The sequence below is a fragment of the Medicago sativa genome, chromosome 8 (assembly GCF_051527215.1).
Source record: "Medicago sativa cultivar Bolivia chromosome 8, Bolivia_mono, whole genome shotgun sequence".
In the NCBI taxonomy this organism is placed as follows: Eukaryota; Viridiplantae; Streptophyta; class Magnoliopsida; order Fabales; family Fabaceae; genus Medicago; species Medicago sativa.
The window spans coordinates 4,442,978-4,456,191 of NC_140756.1; the positions used below are offsets into that span (position 1 = coordinate 4,442,978).

Below are 13,214 nucleotides of genomic sequence, written 5' to 3' on the forward strand. Positions count from 1 at the left end.
CCATTTTTTCCTAGGGTCATAGCTTACATGTTAATTCCAGGTGTTCGTACAACCGGTTCATCCTTCAATATTCCATTGAAAATCAATGAAGCATTGATACATGGATTTGAAAAGAAAATACGAGACCTTAAAATTGATATGAAGGCAGCAGAGAGAATCAAACACGAGACCTTAAAAGTAGTCCCAGGCCAAAACAAGTGGGTTAGATCAAACTTATTCATTGTGTTCCCTTATTGACTTTGTTTATCCAAATAATTTGGAAAATATATAGATCTCCAAAAAAATCAAGAGCGAGGGATACTTGCTCAAACTTTGGACCCATTTGAGCACTTTAACAATATTATTCTATCGTTGTTTCCAGAAAACGAGAAGGAAAATATTAGCTTTGATTTGGTTTGTCAATCTGACCAAAATAAAAAGCTACAAAGCAAATGGTATTCAATTGAGTTCTTGAATGATATTAACAGTTGCATATTTCAAACCACAAATTAAGATTTAAAGTTGGATGTCCAATAATATTGATGAGGAACATATACCAAGGTATTGTGTTTCAAAATGAGAAACCCCACATCTTCATCCAAAACCTTAAGACAATATGTATATTACTCATCTCATTTATATGTTCATAAATATCAAATCTTGCTGGCAATATAGAATTTTTACTCACACATGACAAATTAGCATTTCTCCCTTAAACGTGAGACTCTCTATGTCTATGATATGATGAAATAGTCAAATAAGGCCAGAGGCACAACATGGTAAAAAAGGTGGCTTGGTGGTGGTTTCATAGAGATGTGTTTTTTTTTCTCATTTATTTTATGAGAAGAGAGAAATTAAATTAGAAAAATTATTCGATCTAGAAAGAAATGACAAGCAAAACGAGTGAGTTGTGGGTAGTTTTATGAATTTGTTGAAGGAGTTGGATATTACTGAGTAATTATTCTACCAAAAATATTAGACTCATTAAAAATGTCACACCAATTTAAAATGTACAATAAACATGTATTTTTCAACTCAGCATAACACATAAACGTTTTTCCTTTGTCATATCCCACTAAAGACTAAAAGTGAAAGAACTTAAAATAATAGAGGTTAAATAAAAAAAAGTTATCGCCTTGACAAATAAAAATTGCATGAAAGCGAACGACTTCCAAAATATAATATTTAACATAAAAAAAATTAAACAAATGACATTCAAAAGCTAACAAAACAAATCATCATAATTTCGGGACTGCAACTGTAACCTACATTGGGTTGTATCTTTGCATTAGGCTAAAAGAAACTAGACAAATGATATCGACACCACAATTTCTCTCAAATTATTTAGGCACACGTTTGTGAGTCATCTCACTTATATCTTATTTAATATCTACTATTCCTTTCATTGTAGAACTTTAACTCTTATTTTACACGATAACATATCTCCCTCAAGTGTGACATTCTCTGTGTCCGTAATTACGTGACATAGCCAAATAAGGTCAAACCGATGCACAACATGATAAAAAAGGTAGATTAATGGTAATTTACTAAAAGTGTGTTTTTGTTCCTTTATTTCATGAGAAGAGATCAAAGAAATTAGAAGATGAAAAATAAATTTGATATTGAGAGAACTGATACCGGTTAAAAAAAATAAGAATTGTGTATTTTGTCCATGAGGTTATAAAGAACGAAGTAAGTTGCAAGTGATTTTATGAAATTGTTGAAGGAGTTGAAGATTTTTGTGTAATTAATTTACCAAAAAGTTAGATTGCGTTAAAAAAACTAATTTACCAAAAAGTTAGATTCGGGTAAAAAAAACGCAACAACATATAAAGAATTTACTAAGCACATATTTTGTTAACTCAGCATAACACTTAAGTGTTTATCTATGGTTAAATTCCACCAAAGATCAAAGGATAAGGAATTTAATATCTTAGAGATTGATTAAAAAATATTGCATGAAAGTGAACAACACCCAAAAACATAAATTTGATATAGAAATTAAATAATTGGCATCTCAAAACTAACGAAACCGTTTATCGTAATGTTGAGAGTTCTAAGGGTGTCTTCAGTAGGTTGGACTATCACATTAGGCTAAGTGAAACCACACAATTGTGATTGACATCACATCATTATCCAAAACCTTAAGGCATTAGGTGTATTGGTCATCTTACTTATATGTTTCTCAACGTCTACTTTGGCATCCAATAATGTGGAACTTTAAGTCACAATTTACACATGAACATATATCTCTAAAGTGTGAGACTCAATGCGTCTGTAATTTGTTGATATTCAAATAAGGTTAGGCGAAGGCACACCATGGTTAAAAAAAATGGATTAATGGTGTTTTTGCGGAGGGAAGTTTGTGTTCCCATCTTTCATGAAACGAGAGAAATAAATTTAGCAACAATAAAATTAAATTAGAATATGAAAAAAATTTGAACATGAAAGAAATGATAAGGGAAAAAAATAGTGTGTGTTTTGTCCATGGAAGTATTGGAAATATAGCGAGTTACTGACAATTTTATGGGTCAGTTAAAAAGTGTTGGAAATTTAAGAGTAAATATTTCACCAAAAAATAGACTCGGTTAAAAAAACGCTATATCTTTATAAAATGTTTAATAATCATGTACTTTTTCAATTCAGCATAACACATTTGTATTTTTCCATTCGCATGTTCGTTCACCCAAAGACCAAATATGGAGGTATTTGATATAATATTGATTGGATAAAAAAATTGTATGAAAGCAAATGACATCCAAAAACTTATACTTGATATAAAAAGTTAAACAAATGAAATTCAAAAACTAAAAAAAAAAAATTAATGCTTAGAGTTCTGAGGGAGTCTACAATGGGTTGGACCATCACATTTGACTATGAGAAACTCCACAAGTGATATTGACAGCACATATTCGCGTAAAATCTTAAGACATTAGGTATATTGTTCTTCTCGCTTATACGTTACTCAATGTATATTATTGCACACAAGTTTAACTCACTATAATGTTTAGAGTTCTGAGGGAGTCTACAATGGGTTGGACCATCACATTTGACTATGAGAAACTCCACAAGTGAGATTGACATCACATCTTTGCTTAAAATCTTAAGACATTAGGTATATTGTTCTTCTTGCTTATATGTTACTCAATGTATATTATTGCACACAAGTTTAACTCACTATAATGTTTAGAGTTCTGAGGGAGTCTACAATGGGTTGGACCATCACGTTTGACTATGAGAAACTCCACAAGTGAGATTGACATCACATCTTTGCTTAAAATCTTAAGACATTAGGTATATTGTTCTTCTTGCTTATATGTTACTCAATGTATATTATTGCACACAAGTTTAACTCACATATGAAACATAAACATCTCTCCCTTAAGTGTGAGACTATTATGTATGTGATCTGGTGAGATATCACATAAGGTCAGAGACACAACATGGTAAAAAAAAGTGGGTTGGCGGCAGTTTCATAGAGGGGTGTTTGTTTCTTTCTTTCATGAGAAGAGATAAAGTAAATTATAAAAGAAAAGAAGATTAAAAATGAATTTGAACTTGATAGAAATGAAAAGAGAAAAAAAAAATAAGGAGTGAGCGTTTTATTCTTGAGAGCATAGGAAACATAATGAATTGCTGGTGATTTTATGGATTTGTTGAAGAAGTTGAATATTACTGGGCAACTATGCTACCAAAATATTAGATTTATTGAAAATATGTACATCTATTTAAAATGTCTAACGAATATGTATTTTGTCAACTCATCATACATATACATTTTTCCATTGCAAGATCCCATGAAATACCATAAGTGAAGGAATTTGAAATGACAAAGGTTTTTTTTTTTGTGCATGAAAGCTAATCACATTCAAAAACTAAAATTTAAGATGAAAAATTAAACAAATGACACTCAAAAAATAACGAAACAAATCATCACATTAGGCTAGGATCCTACAATGGATTGTATTATCACAGTAAGCTAAGATCAATCACAGAAGTGAGATTCACATCCTATCTTCTTTCAAAGTCTTAAGGCATTATGTATATGAGTCATTTCACATGTTTCTCGCATCTACTCTTGCATACAATACGGAATTTTAACTCACACTTGAGACATTAACATCTCTCTATTAAGTGTTAGGATCTTTGTGTCTGTAGTCCACCACCAAGAACAACTCTCGATCCCCCACAACGTCGAACCCGGATGTGATACCACCGTTGGGCTTTCTGTGGGAGCCTAAGTTGATGTAGATCGACAATTTGGATAAAGAGAAACCACACAAGTGATAATGATACAACCAAAACTCCATCTAAAATTTTAAGTAACACCTGATACATCACAATATTCCCTCCATCAAATATAACGACATTCTAGCCCGTGCTTGGCACGGGTGTCCATGCTAGTAAATTGTATATTTCTATGGAAAGAAGGAACATCCCTTGCTCTGGAGCATTTATTAGCTCAATAATTATCATCACCTCTTCCTTCACTCGCCATATTATGTAGTTCACATGAGGTATGGAATTATTGTGAAGTAGCATGAGAGCACATACTCACTAGGAATCTAGCTCATACTCCCTTACATATAGTATTATGTAATTCCCTCAAAAAAAAAAATTATGTAATGTTTAATAAACATTAAAAAGTCATATAATTGTCTCGCTAATATTTAACAAATGTATCTTTTTTTAAGTTGAGCCATCATTGATGGAAAGTAAGTGCATTTGTGCATGAAAAATCTGTTTCCACTAATTGTAGAAACGATTGCATGTTTTGTTTTTATTCATTTTCTGAAATCTCACTCTATTTCTGCCCCACACTGAGTGCAATTATTTGCAGATAATTTGAAAAGATTTTTAATTTTTTATATGCACCCACCTTTTTTCCTTTTTTATTTTCGTCTCTCTACGTTCCATCAATCTGCCAATAATTCAATTTACATATAACTTTTTTGCTTCTATATTATCCTTTGCCTGCGTATTTTTTAATTGACGTCAAATTTCAATTCCAATTGTTCAATGGAATAAATTTTTGTCAAACTTTACTTATATTTCAGGGAAACTCCGAGTTATCGGAACCTCTTTCTCTTAAAAACTAGAAGATTAACACACAAACATCTGTGTCTTTTTTTGTTGGTTTTTGGGATAAAGCCTAAAACCCCAAAACGAGAAACAAGACAAAATCTAACATGTCAAGACATATAAATCTCATTATATAATGAAGGGGAAATAGTCACTTTATTCCTTGAACGAGGAACGAATAGTCACAATAGTCCCTCAATGTATCGAAATTTCAAAATAGTCCTTGATTATGTATTTTGTTAGTCAAAATAGTCCTTGATATTAAATTATTTCATTAATATTGTCATATTAGTCCTTGAATAGACTTACTTATTATCATATTAGTCCTTATATGTACTTACTTATTGTCATTTTAGTCTCTATATAAAAAGAGTTATTGTGTGTATTAAGGGATTATTTAAGCGTTAGGGACTATTTTAACTAACAAAGTGGGCAATCAGGGACTATTTTAGAATTTTGATACATTGAAGGACTATTATGATTACTTGCTACACATTCAGGGACCAAAGTGACTATTACCCCTATAATGAAACATGAGTGGTGGAAGTTATCTAGTGTGGTAGCTCCAACTCTGGAATGTTTGTATTCGTTATTCTAAGTATAAAAGAATGATACAGTATTCGTTTTTTTTTTTACAACCGTTTATTCACTTTAATGGATAAATACTTACGTAATTAAGTATTAAAATGTATGAGAAATGTTGTCTTTAATGTCAAACTTACCTTTTGTTACAAAAAATATAGAATATTTTGTAAATTTTATGTATTTTTTTGGCCAAAAAAAATTATGTGTTGTGGGACGGGATAATGAAGTGTGTAGATATGGAATAAAATACTTCTTGTGTCCTATTAAGTGATACAGTTGATTCTGTCACATATATAATACATATTTTTTTATCTTTAATAGTTTTAATTATCTATTAAAAAAAATATGAGAATTTGATATTTTGAAAATATTTGTCGAGACGAATCCAACAACATTTGATATGAATTATTTATCTTTGTATATTAGTAGGAAAATATAGTCAAAATTTATTACTCCTTCTGTCTCACAATTATTGTTTCTTTAACATTTTTTCTTTTTCTCAAAATAATTGTCACTTTACAATATCAATGCAGCATTTATTATTTTTTTCCACTATTATACTCTTATTTATTGAATTTCATTCAACTTAACTAATTCACTAACTACAATTAATAATGGTGTTTTAGTAAATGCTACTAATTTTATCATTAAAATCAATACTACCTCCGTCCCTAATTATAGGACCCTTTTGAAAAAATAACGGGAATTAAGATAGTGGATATTTGTATTAAATATGTTTGTAATTACTATTGGTTTTACAATTTTATCCCTTAAGAGAGAGGGTTGGTTTATGTTTTCAACATGTTATTTATTGCTTATTGAAGAAAAAGATGTATAATAAATAGGGGCATGTATGTAAAAAAATAATTAATGTAGTTGGAAATAGCAAAGGGGTCTTATAAAAAGGGACAAAAAAAATTCTCAAAAGGGTCTTATAATTAGGGACGGAGGTAGTACATTTAACCATTTTCTTAATAGAAATAAGAGTGCACATTGAGGGACTATTGTGACTATTCGTTCCTCATTTTTTCCTTTTTTACTAAGACGAAGGAAGTAGATTAAGAGTGCACATTGTCAATCATGTCATCTACTAATGGGAGTGATGGAGTAACTTTTCATGCAGAAATGGTTGGGGTGAGAAAGCGTCTTCCACGTGAAATCGTCCCATTTAATGCCCTATCTACTTACTGGCGCATTATTTATAAGCACATCTAAAGGAAACATGTGCATTGATTAGTTAACTACTCCCTCCGTCTCTAAATAATTGTCATTTAAGATTTATACACGACTATTAAGGAAATGATTAATTGTGTTGATTTTGATGGTAAAATTAATATTATTTACTAAAACACCCTTATTAATTGTAGTTAGTAGAGTAGTTAAGTTGGATGAAATTCAATAAATAAGGGTATAATAATGGAAAAAAATAATAAATGCTGCATTGATATTCTAAAGAGACAATTATTTTGAGAAAAAGAAAAGATAGTAAAGAGGCAATTATTGTGAGATGGAGGGAGTAATTTTAATCTCAACTTTAGTCAAATTTTTTAATATATTTAAATATACAACTAAATGATGTAGTATTGTAAAAAAAAACTAAATGATCGTGATAATTAATTCACATGGCTCAAAAAAAAAAATCACATGGTTAAAAGCCCCCTTTTTTTAAAGAAGATGATAAGAAACATATTGACCACTAAAAGTTTTTTTTTTACTAAAACAATAATTTTGTACAGTATTTACTAAAACTATTTGCGGTAAGTGATGATTAGTTTTAGGGTCTTGCTAACAAGTATCTTTAGAGCATTTGTTAAAAATTTTAAAATAGAAATAATTGGTAAGTTTTATGTAAAAGAAAAATTACTTTTTCAAGTTTTAATGTGTTCAATGCATCAATCCTAAAATAAAATTTCTTCTTTAAGCTTCTTAACAAGTACCTTGAGGGCACTTGTTAGCATTGCCACTAGTTTTAGCATCCACAATGATAGTTTCTTAATATGGACTCCTTAAATGGACCCCACGTTACACATCACTTATTTATAATATTTTAATAAAAGTACTTTTATTAAGGACTCAATGACTCCAATGAGAGTATAGTACTAATAAGGACTCAAATGAAAAGTACTTAAATAGGCCCCACTACTTTTACACCATTAAACAAAAATAATTTATTTATTAAATTATAAACTACCTCATAATATTTAATTATAATCCTTAAAAAAAATTAAATTATAAAATATTTATTTATTCGTATGAACTTAAATTTCTGCCACATTTGCTAATAATTTGAAAATGAAAAAATTAACATTACAAATTTTACATTCCTTCGTTAAAAAATAATAATAATTTGCATGAATTACATTTTATTTAAAATGATGACAAATAGATAAAATAAGATTTAAAACAATTATTAATTATTTTTTTGAAATCAAAACAACTATAGTACATATTTTATTACTTCTTTTAAACGTGAGACTCGTTAGTTTCTTAGGGGAGAGAGAGTTCTTATATAGTTACCCGTTCCTTAATGAGGAAGCCAGAGACGGCGATAAAAGGAAGAAAGGATACAAGATTCGTTAATTCTTTTTATCAACACAAATAATTGTTGTTTTAATTTCAAATATCAGCCTTTAGATGTTTTTTTTACCACATGTCTTGCTTTCATGGATCTAATTGGACTAAATTGAGTGTTATCTAAATGATGAGAAATGTTATTTGAACAATCATTCTGTGACAACTTCTGTGACAATTTTATTTTTCATACTCACGTTATGTTCTCTCTATTCTTTTGGTTTTTGTGTCAACACTCATATATCTTTGTATATTTAGGTTGTCAATAAAAATGGTTGTTCAAATAACACTCTTATATCAAAATAAACATCTAGAACTCATCCCCACACTATTATTTTTCCCTTTTTCTGCTAGATCTAATTATTAGGTGTCCCCCCATTTCACATGATTTGATTATTCAGAAATGGGGGAAATAATTGGGTGTCATCGGTCTTTGGGACCATTGGTACTATTGGTTTATTTTAGACGAGAACCGATAACGAATGAATGATTAAAATAAATTATTTAGATGAGAGATGATAAGTGGTTAAGATATATATATATATATATATATATATATATATATATATATATATATATATATATATATATATGAACGATAACATCAAATGTCAATGACACCCAAATGCTACCCAATAATGGGTTAGTGTGCTTGAAATTTTGATAAGCAACTTCTATAATTAGAAGTTTGATGGGTCATAAGCTGGGACGGATCCACCATAACACATAGTGTGGCTATTATTTCCCAATTGTTTTTCCTTCATATAATAGACTTAAATAATGCATTATGTACAATATATGTTGTATTTTGTTTCATGTATTCTTAATTGGCCTAGTGGTAGAAAACGCTTGTACTATCACCATGTCCACGTCCAAACCATTTTTGCTATTGTGCTTCATGTGTAACTAATTCGCTTTGTTAATATGTATAGTTGCTTTGATATTTTAGTCACACCAATATTTAAAGTCTAGGTCCGCCTCTGGTCATAAGATGTAATTATAAAAGGAAAAATGGTATTTATATAATATTTTTTCACAGCTTTATTTTTTATATTTACATTATGTTTTTATTCTCTCTCTATTGCTTTGGTAATTTTGTCAATGCCTCATTTTCTTTGTAAATTTATGGTTATCCCAAAAATTATCATAGAAATGGTTGTTCAAATAACACAACATTATACCAAATTTGTTCTATATAATTTCAGGTGGTTTAATTTGAATAATTTATATTGTTATTTATATATCTAGTATCAAAGAATGTATTTCTCTATTTCATAATAAAATGAAGCGTATATTTAATGAGATTTTCCTCATAACAAAATGAGGCGTATATTCAATGATATTTTTACTTTTGAAATTTGATAATTTGATTAAATTTCAACCCCACGACTTTGCATTGATATCAACTTTAGTTAGGTTACAAATTCATACAAGTACTATGTATATGTACAAACGTCAAAAAAAAAAGTACTATGTATATGTATAATCGTGTTTTATTCCAATTAAATTTCATTTTAAATACAGGTCTATTTTAAATATGCATATACAATAATTTTTGGTCGGATTTTACATCCTCTCTAATGAATTTTAGATTAAGAGGCCCGTTTTCTCCAAAGAACTTGAGGATTAACACAAAAAAATATATATGTGTGTGTAAAAATTCAATGGTGCGATTGCGCAAAAATTTTGGTAGTTTGGAAGAAAAAGAAAATTCAGGATCCATTGAGGGAAAATGAGACGAGGTTAAAGATCAAACATATTACATATGTGAGAAGAAAACAACAACGAAGCATAAGCGACACTTTGTAGCTTCTAGAAATCATGGTGAAATGCAAGAAAACGTGAGGTGGCTGCTATCAAAATGCTCACCCAAACATATGCTACAATGATAGTTTTATGAGAGCTCTAATTCGTATAGATGGAAGTCCTATTTTAGAGTTTTTTTTTTTTTTTTGTCACGATCAAAATGACAGCAGTGGCACACTTATTTTCTAGGACTAAAGTGATTATTTACTCATTAAATTTTGTTAAAACAGTTTTCACATTATTTTAAATCTTTACAACGGCTGCACCGATGCATCGAAATCCAACACTTGTATGTGAACGCAAAGAATTCTACATGTGAAAATCAATTATACTTCTAAACACACTTTTTTCCACTCAAAATTATATCCAAACATGTTCCAACTTACATGTTATATATATTTTTCAGTGAGAAGTTCAGGGCATGAAAAATTGATTCTTTCATCGTTAGCCAGGACATAAAAAATTCTATCGCCAAAATTTCATACACGATTTAATCACCAGCATTTGTCTGCTGTACTTTCACCAAGAAATATATTCATACTAATTGTGAATGTTAACTTGTATATCCAATGATCATGTTAACATTACATAACATATAACTCCAGAAACTAATAATATAATTCATGAAAAATACTAATAAGATATGTTTGGAAATTTTAACAAAATCAACTAGTACTAAAAACTACTACTTCAAACGAAATACACCAATAACTCTAAGAAAATTGACAGCAGCAAATAAGAAAATAGCAATTCCAACAACAGTTGAACTAACTCTCCAAGGATCACGAAAATACACCGACCTTAACATTCCCATATAATGTTTCCACCAGTTATTATAATGTTCATTCATTTCCTTAATGATCTTTCCATAACAATTTGATGTCACCACAACATATTTGCAAAGACCATTAACCAATGTTGCCAATTCTGCATGACTTCCAAGTTCATGGCTAATGATTTCTGTGTCAACCAACAACTCAACATCTTCATGTGTATGAATCAAAGAATCAATTAAAGAAACATAGTTGCATATGAAAGGTTGGTCTGAATAGTGACATTGTTCGAACGCGATTAGGTTCCTAAGAACACATTCTGTTGCTTGGTCTACATTCAAATGCGGGATTTGTAACTTAGATTCGACAAATTTAAAACATGGTACACAACCTAAGCACAAAAACCAGCTCAAAATCGGCGTCTTCTTAAACTTTAAGTCACAATAGCTTTTACCTTGAACTTTCTCGAAACTAATACCTGCTTCACTCAACTTTGTAGCTGTTCTTAGTACATATTCTGGTCTAAAAGGTGTGAAACTTTTTGATGGATTCACACCCTTTACTTGAATTTCTCTTGGAAGATAAGTATATCTAATCAAATCAGTGAAATGGTTGCAAGGTTTGCAATTTTGAGTCAACTCCAATTTTTGACTTGTTAACTTTTGAGGATAATAATCTTCAAAGTAGTTAAAAGCAAGATCAATAAAACTAGCAGAATTTTCCTTATTGCTATTGCAACCATTCTTTTCAGCTAATAACACCCCTCTGTGTAATTCCTCCAAAACAAACATAGGAATTTGATTTTCAAGCAGCAACAAATCCCTTTGTGTCATTTTGTAAATCCATGATGTTGTAAACATGAAATCATTTTTCTGTTCAGATTCATTAACTTTTCTCAAAAACAACTCCATTATGAAAACTGAGTCTAACAAAATCATTTCCAAAAACTTCTCATCCTGGCAAAGTTCTTGTTTGGAATAACAATTAGCAATATTTTCTCTGTTTTCTTCAAGAAAAGCTTTATATTGTACCAAAGCTAAAGTTTGTTTATTTGATAAACGTTTCCAAAAAGCATGAAAGTACCTTTGTTTCTGTTTCTCTTGATTAAGTTCTGGATTCTGACTATGAAAAGGACCAATTGAGATAAACTTTGGTGTAAAAGCATCTTCATTCAACTTCAAGAGATGGTGAGGAACCTTGTAAATGCAACATTTTTCATGTAACATAGGCTCAATGATTTCTGGAATGTTGATTATGTGCTGAATCTGTGGTATAGTTTCAGAACCCATAGTAACACAAATTTCTCTTCCTTTTTTTACCTATAGCAATCAAATTAAAAAAATTCATCAAATTAAACATAATCATTAGCAATATATTACATTGTAGTAACACAGATTAAAATAGCATGCAAATGTAGAAAAAAAAATATATATATATATATATATATATATATATATATATATATATATATATATAAAGAAGTTCAACAAAAATAACACATAACTAAAAAAGAAGCTCTAACAAAATTACATTAAAATAAATTACTAGCAATATATTACCTTCTAGCAAGATTTCACAGTTTAAAAAAATAAAATAAAGAAGCTCAACAAAAATAACAGAGAACTAAAAAAGATTAGGTTAAACTTTGAAGGATGAAATATATCTCAATCATATAAAAATAAATATAAATAACTTGAAAACTCATAAGTGAGAGTTACACGGAACTAACAAGTCTTGAAAGAAAGTGGAAAACAGAGAAGAAATCCAAATGCAAAAAACAACTTAAAAAAACTGTTAGGTTTTGAGAGTAACAAGAGTTGTTGGTGGAAATAAATAATTACCTAGAATGGTTTATGGTTACATGAGTTTGAAAGGGACCAAACCTACCTATTTCTTATAGAATAAATATGTTACATTGATATTTGTGTAATGTGATATGAATGAATTTTGATTTTGATTCTCTCTTTGTCTGTTTGTGCTCTCTGCTTATGCATGTGCTGCTATGACATTGTTATTTTTTTAATTTCTTTTTTTATTCGTCTCGAGATTTTAAGGTTGTGTTTGGATCACCAAAGAAAGTAAAAGGAAAGATTGTAAGAGGAAAGATTGTTAAAGGAAAGAAAGTATGAAGAAAGTGAATGGAAAGTGAGATGATTTGTTAGATTGTTTGATTATAGTGAAAGTGAATAGAAAGTGGAAGGAAGGAATAAACTATATTTTGTAAATGTCATTTATACCCTTTTATAAAAATGATATATACACACATGTATTATACAATTTTAATTTAATATAAACAAGATGATGGGTGGGTTTTATGTCTTTTCAATAAAAAGACACTTTCTGCAACGTTTCTCACCAAGTTGGAGTGGATTGTTTTTTGCTGCGGGACCCATCAAAAAGTTTCTTTCCATCCTTGTT

At 29.6% G+C, this 13,214-nt stretch overlaps 1 protein-coding gene across 6 annotated transcripts; it reads right to left on the bottom strand.

The window, feature by feature from the left end:
- Window positions 1-10,512: 10,512 nt before the first annotated feature.
- LOC146896292 (UPF0481 protein At3g47200-like) lies at window positions 10,513-12,833 on the bottom strand. 6 transcript variants are annotated; one of them, XM_085733624.1, is made up of 2 exons: window positions 12,638-12,833; window positions 10,513-12,115 (listed from the first exon to the last, which is right to left on the bottom strand). In XM_085733624.1, exon 2 carries the CDS (start codon window positions 12,083-12,085, stop codon window positions 10,709-10,711), a length of 1,377 nt encoding a protein of 458 aa, XP_085589750.1. In that variant the 5' UTR covers window positions 12,086-12,115; window positions 12,638-12,833; the 3' UTR covers window positions 10,513-10,708. The 6 variants fall into 6 exon arrangements, with proteins under 6 accessions (XP_085589750.1, XP_085589752.1, XP_085589749.1 ...); XM_085733626.1 differs by having other exon boundaries at window positions 12,684-12,768; XM_085733623.1 differs by having other exon boundaries at window positions 12,526-12,659.
- Window positions 12,834-13,214: the final 381 nt, after the last annotated feature.